The 22,686-nt window shown below is 38.9% G+C and overlaps 1 protein-coding gene across 3 annotated transcripts in view; it reads left to right on the forward strand.

The window, feature by feature from the left end:
- Positions 1-22,686, forward strand: part of ASNS (asparagine synthetase (glutamine-hydrolyzing)) — a 120,907-nt gene that overhangs the window by 87,654 nt on the left and 10,567 nt on the right. Inside the window, exons 4-5 of one of the 3 annotated variants that reach the window (XM_045508608.2) lie at positions 14,266-14,350; positions 19,054-19,325. In XM_045508608.2, coding sequence (XP_045364564.1) covers positions 19,077-19,325 — 249 coding nt within the window. In that variant the 5' untranslated portion in view covers positions 14,266-14,350; positions 19,054-19,076. Of the gene's footprint in view, positions 1-14,265; positions 14,351-15,340; positions 15,474-19,053; positions 19,326-22,686 lie in introns of those variants that run through there. The other 2 variants (XM_010972268.3, XM_010972283.3) reach the window with 2 other exon arrangements.

A 22,686-nucleotide genomic window follows, 5' to 3' on the forward strand; every position in this document is an offset into this window, starting at 1 on the left:
CAGTCATCATGTGCTGGCACATCTCTGATCCCTAAGTGTGTGCTGTCTTGTCTATACTGTGATGTAACATCACTATCCTTGTTTTCTAACGAGGGAGCAGATTCTATATGGTTAGGGATTTTGCCCAAGCTCACAGAGTCAGAAATTGGCAGACTTGGATTTTGAACACAGATGCATCTGTATCCTAAACTGTGATCATAGCAGTTGTGGTCTGTTGCCTTCCCAAATTCCTGCTCCTTCCAGCTCTACCCTTCCCCCTAAACTTAACAACACAAAACACCTCCTCTTTTTGTATCCTTTATTTTGCTTCATGATTTTGTCTTCCACACAGTCTCCAAATCTAGAAACATCCTTGACTTCTTCCTCCCCATTTTCCCCTGTCAAATTGGTCTCCATGTCCAGCAGCATTTAGTTCATAGATGTCATGGCAAGAATGCATTGCTGACATCATCTCCTGCTTCCTAATTGATTTCCTGGGCTAGTCTTTCCATAACCCATTAGTCCTGCAAACTGTTACCAGATCCTTTTTAATCAATCTGATTCTGTCACTTTACTTAAAAACCTTTCTTAGCTCCTTGAGTCCTTGTTGCGTACAAATCTCTGTGGCACTCATCCAAGATCACTCACAATTGGCCTCACCTATATCTTCTGTTCAGATTTGTCTCTCACGTATGTGAATGATTATTTTTTCAGATGTATGTAGATGTTATATAAGGAGCAAAATACAGAGTAATTTCAAAGTATTGCTAAATTTATAGTGGCTTTTATCATTATGAATTTCTTAGTCAATGAGATTTTAAAGGTACCACTACATTCATATGGGGCACTTCAATTCTTTTGGTGTTAAAAAGAGTGTCTCACAAGTAAGAAAAGGCTGAGATCCACTGATTGGTTCTCCTTTTTGATTGATCATCCTTTCATAAAAGCTTTCTTTGGGATTTTAGAATTTAATAATTTTAATGAATGTGATTAGCCATTGTAGTTTCAAGGTTGTGGACCTAGTAGCCAAGGTCATATCTGTGCTGAGTAACAGTGGGTGTGGGCATGGGTTTGCATGCGGTTACTAGCTCTAGGATTTTTGAAAAGAAGGGAGGAAATTAATTTTTATCTTTAATAGCTCATTGGAAAGAACTTTTAAATGCATCTATCCTTTATGGTAGACGTCACTGTGGAAATGGGAATGAAATGAAGGGGAAAAAAGTGGTATTTCATTATGATACTGTATCCAGTGCAGTGTGGTCTTCAGTTGTGTCTTATATTGAAAACAAGGGATGGACATTGTTTTCCATCCTGGTGCAGCCACCTGTGCTTCTGGCAGTATCGCCAGGGCAGCTGGCATATATAGATCATTCTCCTCATACAGAGGCCCTGTATAGTGAGAGGAGATTGGGCTCTGGAGTTGGACTTATTTGGGCTAAAACTTGTATACAAAATCGCCAAATGTTACACATCAGTTTTCTTTTCTTCTATGTAGGAACAAAGCCTATTTTGTAAGGTTATTGGGAGTTAAACAAGAGCATTGAACTTGAAAAGATTAATAAATATTGATTTCTCTTTCCCCGGCACCCTGGGCCCAAATAGCTGACTTCTATTCAGTGCTTAAAACTCTAGGGCTGGAGGAAACACAACCCTTATTTAGTCTAGTTCATTATTTCACAAATGTGAAAATACCAGGAGGCCATGCAAGATCTACTGGTCACATCATAAAGTTGTTATATAATTGGGACTAGACTGAGGAGTCTCCTCCTAGCCTAGTATTGTCCATCCATAGTAATGGAAAGTTGATCGCCAATCAAATGCTAGCAAGATGTTGAATGGATTGCATTGTCATCCCAGTAATGGAAAGTTGATCTCCAAATGCTAATGAGATGTTGAATGGGTTGAATGGAACAAATAAGTGAAAATCTTCTTAATTCTGGACATGGGGCTGGCACTGCTGAATAGAATGATGAATAAACATATTTCCTTTATCTATAATGATTCCTAGAAATTTGTAACACTGGCTGTACACCAGAATAACCTGGGGAAGGTCTTCAAATTTATCCATGCCTGAACTTACCCAGAGTTTTTAATTCAGAATTTTAAAATTATTTTTGTCTGGAGTGCGACCCAGGTATTAGACATCAACACAACTAAATAAATATTATTTAGGATGGAATGATAACTATGAAGAAATGAGAAGTGCTTGGGAGCACAGAGGAAGGAGGGATTTACCTTGGGATCAAAAAGAAGGCTTTAGGAAACTTGCTGAAGAGTGATTCCAAATTATCTTACCCATCATCATATTGCTGGCATATTACTATATAAAACAGGGAGCTTCTGCATTTGTTTACATCTATTTTGGGAAGAATAATACCTTTTTTTGGTTATTAGACATTCAGTCTTTTGCCACCACCCCTGCCTCCATGCCTTAACTGTAATTGTTTGACTCATTTCTCTTCTTTTTCTTAGACAGTGTCAAATACAATACATGAAAGAGACATTTTGCTCCAAATATATTTGTTGAATATTTAAACCTTAAATATTGTATTGCATAAATAGCATAAATAGCCTATGGTCTATCACAACACGTACAACTGTAGTAGAAATCCTGGTCCTTGTACTACAACTGGCTTTTGTGATATGGAGTGGGGTGGGGATGGGTAGAGGGAGGATTGGTGGAGGGCACAGCTTGTGGTCCCAAGTCAACAAACTTGAAGAGGGCTAGTTAAAGGGGACTACCTACAATTGAAAGAAGTTGTGCTATTTATGCAATACAATATGTAAGGTTTAAAAACAATCACAGGGTTTGTCCAGGAGAATAAAACATAAACACTCTCTGAAGGAGTCCCGGTGTTTGTTCTGGAGAGCAGCAGACTAAGGAAACCTTGAGCTCTTACCTCTTAGGATATTTGATAAGACGTTCTGCTGACTTTGGAAGCTGCTTTTCTTCATGATCAACTTTCTCCCTTTGCAGATTGTAATCCACACACGTGTACCTACGTATTTATGGATCTTTCTAGGGGGTATGGTGATTGACTATCACTTCCAGAGACACCTGGGGGGGGGGCGTGGTTAGATGCAGAGGAGGGTCCTTCCACTGCGGTACTGGCTGGTTGGTTTGTTGGTCCACACCCAAGTCCTGATGTGATTGGTCCTGAGTCTCCATGATTTGCTTGAGGCTTCCTTGAGGTCATCACGCAGTCTGATGGAGATGCCACAAGGTATGTTCTCTCTACCCTGTAGGCTAAAGATGCTGTATATTTTTAGATTTTGGGGGTAGGGAAGAAGCAGGGAATATCATGATTGCAGGAGCCATGAAAGAAAAGCTGTATTTTCACATAGTACTCAGTATTATAACACCATTTTTTTGGAAACAGCATTATTAAAATATAATCCATATACCATAAAATTCACCAATTCAAAGTTTACAATTCAGTAGTGTTTAGTATATTCGTAGAGTTGTATAACCATCACCACAGTCAATTTTAGAGTATTTTCATCACCTCAGAAACACCACCTCCGAACCACTACTTCTCCCCAACCTGTGACCCCTGTCACTACCAGCCCTAGGAAACCACCAATCTTGCTTCTGTCTCTATTTTCCTATTATACTCTCTCTATTCTGGACATTATAGCGCCATTTAAAAGGAGCAAATTCCATAGACCAATGATTCTTTAACTTCTTTTTTAAATCATAGGACTCCTTTACACCTAGAAAATTACTGAGGAGCCCAGCAAGCTTTTGTTTATGTAGGTTATATGTGTCAACATATACAGTATTAGAAATTAAAACTGCGAAAAAAATTAAACCTTTATTCACTGGTTCACTTAAAAATAACAATAAAACTTTTACATATTAATGTAATGTTTGTATGAGAAATAATTATATTTTCTCCTCCAAAAAATTAGTGATGAGTGACATTTTCTGCATATTTTATAAATCTCTTTTATGTATGGCTTAGAAGAGAGCTGGATTCTCCTATCTCCTTTTTTTCAGTCTGCTGGAATATGTTGTTTGGAATAAATAAATGAAGAGAATCTGACCCTATGCAGATGTAGTTGGAAAAGAGAGGAGTATTTTAGCAGCCTTTTTAGATAATTGTAGATATTCTTCTTTGATACCACACCAAACTTGACAAGTGGTAGTTTCTTAAAGGTTGGTTGTTATGTGGAATCTGAAATAATACCAATAAAATTTCACACTCTGGACACTCATGAGAGAATGAGTGAAAGCGTCAGATGATGTCTTAGTATTGTTAAGAAAATACTTTTGACCTCATGGACCTACTGAAAGTATATCTTTGAAGACTATATTTTGAGAATTGCTGCTATAGCCCAAAGATAATGATGATTTAACATGCATCTGGCAGGGATGGGACACCATTCTTAAACCTTGAGCTGAAGAAGATTGATAGAAAATTGAGCTGGGTAAAGCATCAATAAACAGGCCATCCATTTTTAAGGGGTCATATAGGAAATATGTAAGAAGCAGGAAGAGTAACTAGACAGATTCAGTTTATAATCCTCCCTCTGAAACAAAGTCTTTTTGGACAGAAAACCCTCAGGAATAGAGCTTATCCATAGTATTGACGAGGAGGCATGCAGAAGGGACTTAGGGAAGACCTGCCATAAGGCACCAAGAAGTCCTACCCTGAACTCACACATCCCTGCCCTGTACTTCACCTCTGCCATTATGAAGGTCTCTGTTGTTTCACATCCCCCCAAATTACACAAACAGTTTTGTAAAATGAAACTCACACTCGGGATTTATATTAAGACTTCATTGCTTATCAAACTGCACCACAGGAAAGAAAGGAGTACACACCAGTCAAAAGCCGAAGATCACCCTAATGAACTGTCAGTTCTTGATAGAAAATTATAGTTGCTGAAAAATCTTGAGCTGGGTTTTGATGAAAGCTATCCTTAGGCATAAAATAGTGTATTCAGGCTTTTCCATTAGCCTGATAAGGTTCAAGCTCTCTGTTCCTTTAGGCGCAGTGATGACCACCTTGTATGAAAGATCCACTCAAGACAAAAGCAACCATATTTCAGGGATAGGATACGGTGGCCCTTAGAGAAGACATCAATCAGAAACCAATGTCTGATCATAAGACTGTTTAGAGATCAGCCTCAGGTGCCATCCCTAAGGATACAGGCAAGAGGGCTTACTGGATTCCCAGTTCTGTCAAAATTGTTGTTCAGTCCCCAGTGTTCATGTCCCCTCATTTTCCAGTCCAATGATACAATTTTAGTTTTAGTCTTCCCTACTCCCAGTATTGATGCTATTGGCCTATCCCATGACTGTGGCAACAATTTCCTCTTCTCTTTCTAGTTCACCACTCTACATGGACTTCTCTCAAATCTCCCTTTCTTATATATCATATATTTGTTAATATATCACCATTCATACAAAGATAGGCATTTCGGAGTCAAACTAGAATCCTTCTGCTCCTTCATTTTCCTCATCCTTTTGGCTCCATGTCCTATAGAACTTACCCCCAGAGATGTCTGGACATCCCTACTGCTACCTCCATCACCTGTCACCTCCTAAGTAGTCTCCTTGATTTTAGTCTCTCCACATTACAGTTCCATTCTACATTTTACTACCTTCTTAATTTTTCTAAGAAGTGTCTTTCAAGCACCATGTTAGTAGCTCTTTTATTGTTTTACACAAAGGCAATGAATTTTAATATCTGGTCAAAATATCACAAAGCAAAACATCATGGCAGTTTAATGGTGTATTGGGTATTCTTAAATTTTATCTTCTGCTATTTAACCTTTGAACTGTACTTAGGATGTGAGCAGAGGCAGATGTTACCTTTTGGAAATTATGAGAGAAAACTGAGGGCTAGAGGGCTAAACATGAGGATTTCTGTTTTTCCCATTCTGAATTATAATGCTTGAAAAGAGACTCCTTGTAAGTAATGTACTGAAGTGAAGAGAAACAAGGAAACAGTTATCTAGGCTAAGTGTCAACCCATATAAAATTTAAATAGTGGGCTCTGCGCTGAAGGCACAAACATTTGGATATGCATATAAGTTAACTTGTGATCTAGTTGTGTTTTTCAGCTTGTGGGGCATAGATCCTGGATTGTTTGGGAATTACATAACAGGGAATTGGTGAATGTGGATGCTGCTCTCTCACTTGATTGAAATTAATGTAATCGATACATCTATAACATGATTTTCAAGTGAATGTAATGGTTAATGAAATATAAGTTTAATGTGTGACCAAAGTCATAGTAGGTTGTTTCATTATAAATTTTGCTATCAATGGATACTAAGTTACAACCAGTCTCACATAAATGGTTTAATTTTTAAGTTAGGAAGGACTCCACATGCTTGAACAGGTTAATAAGCATTGATTTAGTTGATAAGCATTTAAAAACTTTACAGTTTTTAAAAGAATTTCAAATGAAAACACTGAAATGGAGATGGATGTAGTATTGTGGAATTTCTGAAAAGATGTAGGCTTACAATATACATTTGGGAATCATCAGCATGTAAGCTTTTGTAAGGTCATCATACTGGATTAGATTGCTGTAAACTTTTGTAAGGTCATCATACTGGATTAGATTGCTGAGTGAATAATCAGTATAGATTTTAAAAAGTAATCAGAGAGTCTAAGGACTGAGCCATAGGGATATATTAAGGGATTAAGATAGTGATAAGGATCCAGCCAAGGAGGCAGAGTGGCTAGTGAAAAAGAGAGGAAAATCAAAATAATATACATCCTGAAAGTTAAGCATTTAAAGGGCAGACAAGGATTAACTATCAAATGTGGCTAATAGGTCGACTAATGTGAGGACTGAGAAATGACCATTGGATTTTACAATGCGAGGGTGACTGATGACTCTGACAATAGTAGTTTTGGTGGAATGTGAGAGAGAAGTCCTTCTGGAGTGAGTAGGAGAGTATAGAGGAATACTGGAAATGGGGAACTTCGATCAACCATTGGAAGAGTTTTACTGCGACAATTAAAAAGCGAGATGGAGAAGTAGACAGAGGAAGGAGATATAGAGTCAAGAATTTCTTGTTGTTCTTAAGATGAGAGAAATAATAGCATGATCACATGCTGAGGGGAAAGTTCCCGGAGAGAACCACTTCAGCTGTGTTAATACCACTAATTAGCCCCTTCCTATTGTTAAGGTGAATTATATTCTCTTTCTTATAATTATATATCTATTTTAAATAATTAAGCCTTCAAACTTCTAGGAAAGCTGAATGCTATCTCAGGGTACTGCCTCTACACTTTCTTTCCTCAAAGTACTGTTTGTTCAGCTCAAGAGAGACAATCTCAGTAAGAGATCTAATGGTTAATTTTCTGCTCTGCTTAACATGATGATTCTCATCCATCCTCCTACTTGTTGCAACTCTTCCATTGGCTTCCAGGCCACTCCTCTTCTCCTGACTCTCCTTTCTTCTTCCTCTACACCTTCTCAGTCTGTTTTGCCTGCACCTGCTCTGCCTGCTTGTCCAGAGTCAGCATCTCCAAGGTGCTGCTTACCTGTTCAGTAACCTATGTTATAAAAATGGCATCTGACATATGCTGAGAATTTACTATTAAGTTCCAGGCACTTTGCTAAGTTCTGTAACTGCCTTATCTCATTCAACCCACATCAAACACTTCTCTGAGTATTACTCTCCTCATTTACAAATGGGGAAGTTTATGTTGAGTAAGTCTCTAAATCTTACCCAATTGCATGGAGTTAGTAAATGGGAGAACTTTGATGGAACTTATTGCCTGTCTTTTGCTATAACTACTCTGTTTTACTATCTTCTAAAACTCTAATTCAGATCTCCTTAGTTTCAGAATGGTACATCCATGTAACTGCCTAATGGATGTAGATCAGTCATTTTTATGTTAAAAGCTATTAAACTAAACTCAGTGCTGTCACTCATTCCAACCCCTCCTCTACCCTACAAATGTCCCTATTCTAATATCTCCTTCTCTGATACTCTTTATTTCCTGTCATGGTTTCTCCTCCAATCCATTCCCCAAGTTTAGAACGTTCTGGATTTCCCCTCTCCCTCACCTGCATTATCTGTGGTCTCCATGTCCATTGGTCTCTGCATCCCAGAGCTGCGGACATCCTTCTCTGCTTTCTAACTGACCTCCTGCTGCTGCTCTCCATTGCAGTTGGTTCTCCCCACAGCTGTCAAGGCTGGCTCCCAAAAAAGTCAATTTGATTATTCCACTCCACTTAGAAACCTCTCATGGCCCTTGTCACCTCCATTGTCACTTCCATTCTACTTATATCACTCTATAATTGTCCTTATGCACCTTGCTTACCAGAGACATCATGAACACAGGTGAAGTTTTATATTTCAAGATATACGTGGATGCTCTTATGCTGAAGGAAATAAAATAACTTTTAATATCTTTGCTGAATTTTAAGTGGTGTATCATTTTTCTCAATCGATGGGAAACTAATATACAACTATTGTCATGTGGGATTGCTCGATTTTTGACACTGAAAAATATATTCTTATTCATAACTACATACCAAATAAATTACTTTTGTGTCAAAGCTCTTGTTTAAACTAATATTCTCAGCTAGAGCTGTTCTCTGGCCATGAATTCTGAAGATAGGGCATATTAATTTTACATACTAAACTTTGATAAAGTTTGAGGGACAGAATGGGGATGGGGAAGTGGGGTGGGGAAGTAGGGATGGGGAAATATGGGGATCCTCACACCAGGGTCTTTCCAAAACAGGAACTCTGGTCCTTTGCTAGCTGCCAATAAAAAATGCAAATGAAGACTGATAGAAAAATCATACTTAGTAATATGCTATATTTTAATGTAGCACAACCTGGATCTCAGTTGTGTCCTGAAATAAAAAGGACAGTCCTCTTATATAGCTCAGTCTCTCAGACAAGAGGCCATGTCGATGGGTAGAGAATGGACTCTGGGTTCAGATCAACTTGAATTCAAATCCTGGATACACTCCTGCATAACTGGGTGATCGTGTTTAAGTCCTGTCCTGCCTCTGAGTCTCAATTATCTTTAAATGGTGGGAAATCTTATTTACAATGTAAATATAAGGGTTTCTTGGATGAGAAACACTTGTTAATCTTTACTCTTACCATGAAATGCTCTAAGTAGCTCACATCTATTTAGTTTTAACAGTTAGAACTGTAAGACTAGAAGAAACATCAAAGTTTATTTCAGTCTCTTGTTTTACAGATGCAGAAACCCAAGAAGATTAAGAGACATACGATACACTATTTGTGTATCTGGGACTAGATCTCAATATTCTAGTTTCCTAACCTAGCACTGCTAACATGCTTTGAGGGGACTATTAGGAGCTCACAGCTGGGTAGGAGACTCTTACCTTAGCTCAGTTACCAATATTATAAGGCTGGAACATCAGCTATAAGAGAAGTGGGAGCCACAGGAAGGAAGGATTCGTTTTCCTGAGGACCACAGGAAAGCTTCATCACATCTGTTACAGTGACTGGGGAACATTCTACTCTTCTCACTTATTCTGCTCCAGTTCACCATTTAGTAATTCAGGTATTCATGCAGTAACAAGTCTGCCAGGTAGTATTTGAGTCGATCTGAAAAGTCAAAGAGTTTACAATTAAAGGATGAGGGAGAAATAAAATGTAGAAGAGGATGGTAATAACAAGTAGTGATTATATCCCTAAAAGAAATGCAAACAAATACAGAAGCACCATCTCTTATATAACAGTAAACTGGGCAACCTTTGAATACAGGGTTGAGACTCATTCCCCTACTTGTAAAATAAAGAACCAGTTGATGTTTTTGTTTGTTTGTTTGTTTGTTGCTTATTTTTTATTCAGAGTCATTTCTTTCTTACTATCTGGCACATAGGTACAGCTTTAATACTTTCCTCCCATTATCTTCTCATACTTGGTATTCATTCCCCTTCCTCCCAGCCTCTTCTCTAAGGTGGACTTTTCCTGGCAGCAACAAGCACTTTCAGAAATGAGGTCATGTCCAGTCTGCATTCACATGCCAGAAAAGCAGGTGTGGAGGTGGGAGCAGGGAAGATGGACTTTAGGGGAGGTCATAGGGAAAGCTGAGGGCAGCTGAGCATCCTCACTCTACCTCTATACCTCTCTCTTCCAGACCTCAAGGCACTCTGGTAAATTGGATAATTTCAGTCACCTAGAAAGGCCATATCCCTGCTGCCCACCTCCCACTGGACTGTGCCTTGGAGCTTTTTTGAGTGGAACTGGATGAAGAGAGCCCAGGGGATACCATGGGGATGGTACCCATCATGGTTCCCGAATTTGCCCCTACCCTTTGCTGACTCCCAGATGTCATACAGATGTTTCTTCCAGAAGCGAAATGAATGAAAGCCCACAGAGAAGTGTGATTTGCATGGTTACATGCATTGCTCAAACCTTATTGTAATTCCAATAATAGAAATTATAAAAAAGAAAAGAATGGCCCCAGAATCCCACCCCTTTAGCCAGATAACAACTGTCTTTTTGTAAAAAGGACAATTTCTACTCTATTTGTATCCTTTGTATAATTTGCAAGATTTCAAGTCACGAATCAATGTTTTTTAACCTTGGCTCATTTGAATCACTAAGGTTGTTTTTAAAAGAGGTAGACAATCATGCCCACCTTGCCCTATACAATCAGAATCTCAGGAATCTGTGTTTGTAAAATGACTCCCAGGTCAACATTCTCAGGTTGAAAATAACAGCAGTTGCTGCATTTAAAAACATTATTTTTTTAAAAAATTTGAACTAAAATTCATGTATCATAAAATTCACCATTTTAAAGTACACAATTCAGTAGCATTTACTACATTCACAGTGTTGTGCAACTAGCGTCTTTCTGCAGAGCTTTTTGAGTTACATCTGCTAACATTATGTAAAGCAGAAAGTTACACTAGTCTAATAAAATCTAACAGTTATTTTTTTCAAACTGGTAAGTATTTTCTTATGATTTATGTTACTTCCACCCCCAGTCTTGTGAGGTGCAGTTGTAGAAACGTCAGAGTAGTGAGTAGTTCACCTTTCCAGGTCTGGAGGAGTGAGCAGGGCTGCACGGGGTCCTTTCTGCAGTAACTGATATAAGGATCAAGGTAAGTCCAGTAATAACAATAGCTGACATATTTTGGCCTTTTGCTGTGTTCCAGCTACTCTGCTAGTTCTCTAATCCTCTCATTATTTCTAAACCTCCCAACAAATCTGCAGAAGTTCTCTGTTTTGCGTCTGGCAACTGAGGATCAGAGATTTGCCCAAGGTCATGCAACTTGAAAGTGATGTGATGCAGCGGGGATTCTGTTTGATCTGTAGGATTCCACTGCCCACCACGTTCTCTCTCTCAGTTGTTATTCTGATTAATGGCCCTTTCCAGTAAGTTATTAACTGTTTAAAGTAGACACTCTTATTTTTCAGCTTTACCACTGTTTTCTTATACCTCTTTTATCCACTAGTCTTCTTGTATGTTGGACTAAATAAATGTTTCATTGGATCATTGGAAGAGTAGGTGGTTCCCAGTTTTATGAAATTCGTAGTTTTTCAAAACACATATGTACACAATCCATGTTAATATTCCCTTTTTTTTGTTTTACTGAGGGTAAGTAACAGATTCTAGAGTGACAAATAGCATCAGGAGAGACTAATTTTTAAGGAACTTGGCACTTCTAGAATTTTCCATATTATTGCTTAATCTGCTGACTTAAATGTTGGTGTCAGGAGGATTTTCTGTGATCTTGGAAGGGAAGTATGGGATATAGAGGGAAAGAGCCGAAGGTCTATTTCAAACTGCATTTCAACACCTGATTGAAAATATCATAACTATTAGATTAAACAGCAGAGAAACAGAATTATTAGCTGCTGCAAAAACCTGCAGCTGTCATTTCCAGGACAGGGCAAAGGTTCAAAGGAGGCTCCAGCTCCAGTTTTGTCCCACTCTGACTCCATCCTGTACCTTGAGAGCTCACCTGTGCAAGTGGAATCTGAATTCCTGCCTGAGTGGGCAAGTTCACAGACATTGGAAAGCTCAAGTGTGGGGCCCACAGTAACAATGTCACTACTGCTGACCCATAACCCACCAAGTGTTTAGGAAAATGATAACCATGTGCCCTGCTCTGGAAGCATTTTCTATTTTGGGGAGTGAAATGGCTTGTAAACTAGTTGGTGCTATGTAAGATGTGGGTCACGGCATCTTCAGAAGCTTTGGAATTACGGACAAAGGTTGACAAATTTGAATGGTTTTATGGCATTTTCTGTAGACTTAATAATATATTTTACTTGTCAACAAATATTAATTTTACAAAGGTATATGGGTTGAATAAAATGCAACTTTATTTTAAGATATTATTAACATTAATGAAGCTTTTTATTATTATGCACTTTTTTTAGTCAGTGAATACTCAAGGATAGCTACTATCGCGTAGTTGTCTAACGACTATGCTTTTTTTATTCTAGAAAAAGAGACCCACTTACAAAAAAAAATTTGAGGAAAACCAATTTATTTGATATTTAAAAGAACTTTAAATATTTTCCTTTAATTAGTGCTCTCAGGGCCGAACAAGGACAATTTTGTGTTGCTGATTACATTTTGGGGATGGGAAGCTAGCCTAAAAGTTTCACCTGACAGAGGAGGATTTTATTCTAATTCCTCAGTGACTGAGGTCAAGCAGAAAATTTTGAATACTCCCAGGCTGCACTTTCCCCAGATTTAGGTTTTAGTACAGGGTCGGGTGAGATGTGGGAACATAGGCCAACATAAATTAGTTTTCATTTGCATCCAAGAATAGAGGATAATAATTGTTTTTCGCTCTAGTTAAATCTACTGTGCCCTCAGTACATACAGGGTAGGGGTCTGATAGGAAGCAGGTGGCACCTGCCAATTGGGACTACCTAGAGAAATGTTGGCAGGGTTTAGGAAAAGCAGGATGGTCCAGCATCCTAGGGCTTGGCCTGAAAGGGGAGAGGAGGAAGCAGTTCCTGGAACCAGTAGAAAAGGAGGAACAGAGAGGGTCATTGGGTAGGAGCTGTGGCTTTCAGGAGATGAGCTTTGTGATAGGGGAGCCAGGGAAAGAAAGGCCCTGAGCCTTCTCCCTCCAATCATCTGCATTTCCTCGAAGTGTCTCCCTTTGAACACTCCCACAGGAAGAGGAGGGCAGGGAAACCAGGGCACTAACCTGAAGGATGGCAAGTGGCTCTAAAGGGCCCAGGGAAAGATACCGAGCACCATCAACCACACCTGATAACATATCAAATACCTGTCTTCCTCTACCCGGACAGGGTGGAAATGGAAATGGGATTTATATAGATTATGATTCAATTCTTTATGGTTTAATTCACACAGTGTATGTTTGGCTAAATCCCTCAATTTCTCTGAGTCTTGTCTTACATTTGTAAAATGTGGATAGAAGTCTTACTTTCCCAGGTTGGTCTCAGGTTTGAGATGTTATATAGAATAGGATATAGCAAAGTCTGTTTAATGCTGAGAAATTTAGCGCAATAAGTAACTTTAGAACTTAGTCTCTATCATTTTTGCTTTTGCGGATCAACTACTTAGTGTCCACTGCATGGTCAGTGCTTAGGGAATTTATATTCTTAAGCAGTTATTGAACTAGTTGGGAATGTAGTATATAAGGGTTTCAAACCTGTATCATTGACTGGAGTCTGATCTGAGTATGTCTTGCACATGTAATTTTACTAATTCTCTATTTTGGTGCTTATGTGACTAATAAAATACAAGTTTACTTTAGAGTGTTATGAAGTCATGGTGCCTTGTTTATTTTTATCATGGTGGTATATTTTCTCAGTCAAAAGGATACTAAAGCACACTATCTTTTTGTGGGGGCAGGTCAAGAATACCTTTTTTTTTTTTTTTTTGCAATTTTAAAAGGAATCTTTGTACTTAAAGTGTTTAGGGGCCACTGATCTCTTTTAGCTTCATGTAGCAACACTGCTTAGATTTTATAAAGAAATAGTAGGTCTTAAACATCTTTTTCTGAGGATGAATCTTTCCCTGTTCTGCATAATAATTCTGAGGACAGTACTGGTACCAGTTCAACAATGCCTTTAAAATGGAGAGTCTCCTCTTTCAAACTCTCAGTGTAGATAATAAATAGGAAAAAAAGTCTAATTTTAGGGTAATTCTCCAATATAGGAATGGGACTGAAATCTGGAAAAGAAAATATACTTAATCCTGAATAGGAATCATTCATGTTTGGGAAAAATAAGAGAGGCTATATGAGCCCCTTCTGTCAGTGCTCTTCTGTCAGTGTCTCCGGAACAATCCAGAAATCCAGACCTTCTTGTCCTTCTATTCCACAGGTGGAGTGCGATGAGAAGAAAACAGCCTGTGGATCCAGACAAACCTGGTTTCACATCCTGAATCTGAAGTATTAGGTGTGCAAATGTGAGTAATTTACTTCTAACTGGGTCTAATGTAAAAATATCCAGATTGCAAGATTATTTTGAGTTTCAGTGAGAAAGCTGGTATTGTGGGGATGAAAAATAATTTCCCTCTTTTGATGCTATGGCTCTACAGAACTCCCATCACTTTAGTACTTAGAATTTCAGGACTGGAGGGACTCCCGGTAGTCTCTAACTTCTTTATTTTAAAGATAGAAATCTAAAGGGGTTATAGGACACATCTATGGTCATCTAAGTAGTTAGTGGTAAAATTCAGACTGGAACTCAGTCCTTTTCTGAAATTGAAATTTGTCAGCCACCAAATGTAATGAGTTATCGAACTGAGCTGAATACATGTTTGAGAATCTACCTAATGGTAGGTATCCACTGAGCAGACCCTGGGACTCAAAAGGTGAAGACATTGACACAACCAACAAGGTGACAATCTGAGCGTGAATACAATCACATCACAAGTTTGATACAAATACACTGAGTTATGTATGTCCAGAGGAAGGAGAAATTTAACTCTGCCCGAGGTGGAAGAACCTAATGAAATCTACCTTGTATTTAATAGAAGGCGGAGACCCTTCCAGCTAATCCCATCTGCCTCACTGTTTATTTAACAAATATATGTGAATCCACAGCTAAGTATCAAATGCTCTCTGGCAGTAAGGAGGGGTAGGTACTTCTAAAGACTTTGCAATTAAAGATATGAAGGAGATGTGCTGTAGAGGGGATGTGGCAATCAAAATTGATGATGATTTCCTTAAGAATGAACCAAGGGCAGAAGATTAATGAATTGTCAGACCCCAGGTAAGTTCGTCACAGCTGTCAGTAGGTCACCTGGCCAGACGTCTGAGGCTATCCTTCAGCAGGTGCACTAACACTTTAAGAAGCTGGAAACAGAGCATTTCCTCCGCCCCTCTCGCTCTGCATCCTGTCCTGCCCTGCCCATCCGCTAGCGCCTTCACGCCCTGCGGGCCACGCCCCTGCGCGCTGGTTGGTCCTCGCAGACATGATGAAACTTCCCGCACGCATTACAGGAGCCAGGCGGCTATAAAGTAGGTGGTGAGAGGAGGCTCGCCCCCGCCGGCAAGCAGCTGTCCCGGAGCGTCTTGCCCACCCAGGTGAGCCCGGCAGCCTCCGTTCTCAGCGCCCTCTCTTCGTGCCACGGGGCTTCCCTGGGAGGGGCGGAGGATGCGCTGCACTTAGCCAACCCGACTGGTGGGTAGACGCGGATGCCGGCGCCCGCGGATGCTGTGGCTCCTGCCGGGCAAGGGGGCGGGGCCAATTGTTGCGCACCTGGGAACCAGCTAGGGAGGAAAGACCTCCGCTGTCGTCTCGGAGGGAGGGATCGAGCGACCTTCAGAAGAGAGGCCTGGCCTCTCCGGATAGAAGGCGGCGGAGGCTTAAGCTGGCTCCTGTAAATTTTATTATTTTTAATTATATTGCGCCGAAGCCTGCGGAAATTTTCGCACTTCGGGGGTCTTGCAGCGGGCCAGCTGGAGGATGCACGTGGCCTGGGTGCAGTCGGGAGTCGCGGAGCGACGCGGTCGCTGGACCGTGGTCCAGCGTGGAGGGTCTCCGGGGCTGTAGGTCACGGTTTCGGGCATCAGTACTTATCCTTCACTTCCGGCTCATCCCCTTCACCTAGCTACCCCTCCCCCGTCTCTGTGGACTGCAAGACTCAACAAGTGTCTTGCCGAGCAAATCCTGCCAAGAAGGAACCTGTTTAGGGCGACAGGCGGCGAAATATGGGAAAAGGCGAAAGAAACTGCCATGCCTTTTCTCAGTAGATACCTATTTTATAGGGCTGGCTTCAGATTAATGTTACTATTTTGAATGAAGGAACAGTTTGCTTCTCGGCCTGTGGCCTACTTTGTTTCTTCACTGTCCATTGCCCCTGGTGCTTGACAAATAATTTAAAAGCACTGTTAACTCTTTTTTCATTGATTGGCCGTATTACTTTAAGATTTATTAGAAATAACTTAGGTCTTGAACCCGACCAGGAGTTGGTTGCTGAGATCGTAAACTTCACCATACCACTTGAGTTTTACGTTAGGTATTAGTTTAAGAAATTAAATTCCCTGAAGCAACCCTCTCCAGTTGGTAGCCCTAGCGACACGTAACTGTTAAGAACTTGAAATGCTGGCTAGTCCGAATTAAGATGTGCTGTAAGTGTTGTAAGTGCTGTGAGTGTTTAATATAGAAAAGCAATATAAAATATCTTGTCAATGTTTTTTATACTGACTACATGTTGAAATGATTTTCAGTACATTGTCTTATAATAAAGTATATTTAAAATTTCACCTTTTTCTCTTTACTTTTTTAATGGAACGCCTAGTATATTTAAAATTGCACGTTTCTACTGGACAGCTGTGATCTAGAAGTTTACAAGGGAATATGGAAAATTACTGGGAGAGGTCACAGCATTAGGAAAAAGTATTGCTAAGTAGGACCTTCGCAAGTAAGATTGAACCCAATAAAAATAATAGGTGATAGTTTTAATTTGCTTTTTCCTGCTGAAGAAGTAAGTGTGAAGTAAGTGTTTCACAACCGTTTGTTGCCCTTCTTTCCTCTCCAGTTTAATGCTTGGTGTGTGTTTCTACAGTAGGCTTAGTGGGATTCACTCAGCAGCATTAGGATGACTTAGGTAAATGATCAGCTAATCACCTTATGTGATGTTCAAAGCCCTTTCCCAGCCCATTTTTCATTGGTATAGAGTCAAAGATGGATGGCTTATCAATAGTCATCTCACTTGAATCTCAGTGAATTTTCCACTAAATCTCAAAGTAAATATAGACATTCCTAGTTTCTTTGTGCTTAGCTTTATTGTGCTTTGCAGATTCTGCTGGGATTTTGTTTGTTTGTTTTATTATTTTGGGTTTTTTTCCTTACAAATTGAATGTTTTTGGCAACCTTGCATTGGCGCCATTTTTTCCAACCCCATTTGCTCATTTTGTGTCTCTGTCACATTTTGGTAACTTCAAACTTTCATTGTTATTATATTTGTTATGTCTGTGATCAGTGATCTTTGATGTTACCATTACAAAAAGATTACAACTTGCTGAAAATGCTCGTTAGCATTTTTTAGCAATAAACTATTTTTTAAAGTATGTATGTTGCTTTTTAAGGCATAATGCTATTACACACTTAATAGACAATGTTATAGTGTTAACATAACTTTTATATGTACTGGGAAACAAGAAAATTCCATGTGACTTGCTTTATTACAGTGGTTTGGAACCAAACTTTATATCTCTGAGGTATGCCTGTATCTCATTATAGGTTATTTTGTGAATTGCATGGAAGGGGCTGTATAGGATTTGTGTGATACTTCATTTCCAAGTTGTCTGAGTTAACATCATTTTCCATTAATTTGATCTGGTCTCATTAAAAGGCCAAACAAAGCTTTGGTTCATTTAGATACAAATGAAATATCTTCAGAGGATTGCTTCAAGTGATTGTAACTTGAATATATATTTTTTTATTGATGGCATTTGCCCTAATTATCGAGCAATTTGCTATAAATTTGCATTTAAAATACCAAAATAGTTTCCAAGTTACAGATATTTTGGTAAAATAACTGTTTTGCTCTGGCAGCATTCAAATAAGATAGCTGTTTATTTCACAGTTGAGAATTGAATTTGAAGTTGCAATATAATTAACTTGTAGGAAGTATCTATTTGCTTCTTGACCTATAGGGATGATCCTAGTTGTTTTTCAAAGATGTCACTGTGTATATCCCACCTACTTTGCTTTTTTACTGACCATGGCAGCTTTGAGACAAAAGTGTTTGAGAACATTTTTGCCTTTTTTTTTTTTTAGGGGAAGAGGTAACTAGGTTTATTTGTCTACTTATTTTTTAGGTGGAGGTACTGGGGATTGAACCCCAGACCTTGTGCCTGGTAGGCAGGCACTCTTACCACTGAGCTATCTCTTCCCCTGAGAACATTTTTGTTGTTTAGAATATTTTGATGGTGAACATTTTGAATCTCTGTCAACTTAAAATGCTTTGGCTTATAAAGCCAGGATATCAGATGATATTGCTTTCTCTTTTCACTTTAGAATTTCTTTTATCATGTTTTAATAAGTCATTTCGAGGTAAGCTAGAAGTTGTGAAAATGCTTATAATAACTGCGTATCTTAATATTACACTTAGCAGTATGTATGATTGATCATCCTTTATACCCACTGTACATACGTTAGTACTGGTAAAGAGAGGACATTTAATTGTCAAGGAGTCCCAAGAGGTGATCATAGGAATCTGGAGCATCTCTTGGGTTTTTGAGGGCTTTTGAGATTCTGGGATAGAGAGAATGGGGCTTGGATCTCTGGTTAGGTTGGAGCCAGCCTGCATGTGTATCTGTATCTTGGGAATTAACCTAGGATGCAGAACAGAATGCAGCCTGAACACTGCTAGCTCTTGCTGACCACATCCTAAGTTGAGAGGAATGCAGCTTTGATTGTGGGCTAAGCTGCTGTAGCTGGCTTGATGTAAAGGTCATCCATCTTTTTTGAATACTTGGAAGTAAATTAAATCATTCTCTACTCCTGTGTGCTTGCCAACCTAATGGAAAGTTGCTGTAGATAAGGTAATTTATATTTCAATCTTTGCAGTGGTTTATGCAAGTATTAAGCATCGAGATTTAATACAGACTTGAATTGTATACTGACTGTTTAACTGGTCTGCTTTTCTCTCCATAGAGAGAGCCTGTAGCTCCGTCACCATGTGCGGCATTTGGGCCCTCTTTGGCAGCGATGACTGCCTTTCTGTTCAGTGTCTAAGTGCTATGAAGATTGCACATAGGGGTCCAGATGCATTTCGTTTTGAGAATGTCAATGGATACACCAACTGCTGCTTTGGATTTCACCGGTTGGCGGTAGTTGACCAGCTGTTTGGAATGCAGCCAATCCGAGTGAAGAAATATCCTTATTTGTGGCTCTGTTATAATGGTGAAATCTACAACCACAAGAAGGTAAACACAATGAAACCAGAAGATATCTGGGTGTGATTATGCCTCAGAGCTAGTTAGTTATAGTATTTTTATTTTGTGTAATGCTTTTTACTTTTCAAACACTTTGCATGTTCATTATCTCATTTGCTTCAGTTATGCAGATAGACAGGGCACTGATGCACAAAGAGGTGAAATGAGTGGGTCAGAAGAAAACGATAAAATGAGAGGTACATTTCAGGTTCTTAACTCTTGGAATTTTTTTTCCTATTATAAATTTGAATATTTATTAGAGCCTGTGTTAGGCACTGGGGATACACTAGTATGAGAGGTAGGTCTGCATTCTAGTGGAGCTTATCCCATTGGGGAACAGACAAGAAAATAATTGTACGTGTAATAGGCTTTCTGAAAAAATGAAAATGGAGCTGATGGATATGGGAGATCCAGTTTCAATACAGGTGGTTGGAGAAGGTCCCTGGAGGAATTGACACTTAAGCTGAGACCTAATGGACAAGGATCAGCTAGCAGCGCTGGGAAGAGCATTTCATGCAAGGTGAATAGCATGTGTAGAGCCCTGGGATTGTCATAAGTGCACAAGGAACAGGTGGGCAAGGTGGGGTTGGAGGGGAAGGGCTGAACCAGATCAAGCAGGACTTGGTAAGGAGTTGGACTATGATTCTAAGAGCAGTGAGGTCTGAAGGTTTTAAGGCAGGGATAGATTTAATAGTTTGTGGGTGATCATATTTTTATATAATTGCTGCCCCTAGGATATTGCTGTTGCATAATTGACTAATCAGAGTCAAAGGACAGACTTGTAGCTAGATGCAATGGAAGGCACAGAGTAAGACTTTTAGCAGCACTAAAATTGGAACAGCTTTCTAATCTGGTAAAAGCTTACACTTGAAGTGAGAGTGGTAAGGGGAAATTCTGACCTGAGGAAGCCAAATTTGCTAAGAACCTTCCAGTTCAGAATTATTTGGCTAGTGTTTCCTAAGAATTTATTTTTTAACCTAAAATTTGCAAGTTATTTTTTCTCACAGTCCTCCCCAACTTTTATATATATATATAAATAAATATATATATATTTATTGAAGTATAGTCAGTTTATATTGTGTTGATTTCTGGTGTACAGCATAGCATAGTGATTCAGTTCTACATATATATATTCATTTTCATATTCTTTTTCATTATAGGCTATTGTAAGGTATTGAATATAGTTCCCTCTCAACTTTTAATTTTGAAAATTTCAAATGTACAGAAAAGAACAGAACAATGAGCATCTGGATTGAATAATTGTTAATGTTTTGCCTTTTTTGCTTTATGTCTCTGTCTGCGTATACACACACATTCAATATTTGGTTTATCATTTTAGAGTATACAGCAGATACTGACACTTTATTCCTAAATATCTAAGCATTTATCTCCTATCTAATATCCAGTTCATATGAAATTTCCCCAAGTGTTCCAAGAATATATTTATAGCTGTTTTTTATTTTTTAATTGAAATATAATTGATTTATAATGTTTCAGGTGTACAGAAAAATGATTCAGTATATATGTATGTGTATGTGTATATATTCATCTGTTCTTTTTTTCAGATTCTTTTCCATTATAGGTTATTATAAGATACTGAATATAGTTGCCTGTGCTATACAGTAGGTCCTTGTTTATTTTATACATAGTACTATGTATATATTAATCCCAAATCCCTAATTGATCCCTCCCCCACTTCCCCTTTGGTAACCATAAGTTTGTTTTCTATGTCTGTGAGTCTATTTCTGTTTTGTAAATAAGTTCATTTGTGTCATTTTTTTAGATTCCACATGTAAGTGATATCATATATTTGTCTTTCTCTCTCTGACTTACTTCACTTAGTATGAAAATCTCTAGGTCCAACTTTTTGGTTTTGAGCCAGATTTCATTCAGGGTTCATACATTTGGTTGTAATGTTTCTCTGTATTTTTTGAGCCTTCTTGATAGAGGCCTATCATTCAAGGGTAGAGATTTATATTCTAGTCACCCTCTAGACATTTTTATCTCTGAACAGTAGCTTTTGCCATTGTTTGTTGTTTGCTTGTAGGAACACTGTCAGTAATTGGCTTCTCATTTGAAAAGTTGTTGTTACTCAGCAGATTCCTTTCATAAATTTATTAAGGACCTGCCATACTGCAGAAATCAGTCTTCTAGGTGCTTGGAGGTGAAATGATGAGCAGGAGAGGTCAGAATGGGGCTTCAGGCTAGTTGGAATAGAGGAGGGAGCAGTTAGAACTTCCTTCTTCCTAAGCCAAGTTTGTATCGTATACATGAGAATGCTAAGTTGTACTGTGGCAATAGTAGCCTGACTTCACCTTAAATGAGATAGAAAATGCCTTGTTTTATGTGAACAGCATAGCTGCTTTTGTGTATTTTGTTAAAAAGTTAATGAAATAAGTTAAATACTATAAAATGTTTCTATTCTAAATTGGCCAAAGAGGTTGTATTTTCAGAAGCAGGGAAATCACTGAGATGATGCAGTGTGAGCAGCTGAAAGCTGGCTGAAGAGTAGAATCAGCATTTTAGGCTTATATAAAAAATTCTGCAACAGAAGCTTCAAAGTCACCCTTTTTGGATGGAGATGGAATGTACCACTAAAATACAGACAGCAGTGTGCTGAGAGTAGAGGGAGACCAGTCAAGGGGAGGAGGAATCTGAGAGAAGGCTGGCAGAGAGGAGGCCCTCTCCCTGCAGGGTCATCAGAGGCCCACAGCCAACAAGTCAAATGACAGTGTGATTTCTGGATGGTGGCAAGATACGGGCTTTTTTCTAAGTGTGGTTTCAGGAGAGCAGGAAGTGGTACACACAAATCATTAACCAGTAAACTACCTGCAACCTTTAGATCAGAGAGTAATGATGATGTGCTGATGGAAAATAGATTTGGGAAGCTGTTACTGAAATCATTGAATGCTTCAGGCTCATTTATCCTTCAGGTACTGCAGCCCAGAAAGATCAGCAGAAGACTGTTTCCAAACCCTGCCTCCTAGTGACTGAGATCATCACTGACAGTCTCTCAGAGCAGGGAGAGGTGGACAGGAGGTGGCTTTGTCATCACTGGAAGTGACCAAAGCCCATTTTTGGACAGTTATGTGTTTATAGACAAAAGGTTCATAAAGTTATAGCATGAGCATGGTTGTGCAGCATGTTTTATAGTCATACACATAAACATAGAGACTTACTTTTTGAAACTTAAAAACATGTTTTAAATTTTTAAATGTACCCAGTATTTCCACCTAATTTCGTTTATGTGAACCCCTTCTCTACTATCAGCCAAAAATATGAGTAAGTACAAAGAAAGGACCATACCAAGAACTTTTCACCCTGACAGTTTGCCCATGGTGATGGAGAGCCA

Source organism: Camelus bactrianus, chromosome 7 (genome assembly GCF_048773025.1).
Source record: "Camelus bactrianus isolate YW-2024 breed Bactrian camel chromosome 7, ASM4877302v1, whole genome shotgun sequence".
NCBI classification, from domain to species: Eukaryota; Metazoa; Chordata; class Mammalia; order Artiodactyla; family Camelidae; genus Camelus; species Camelus bactrianus.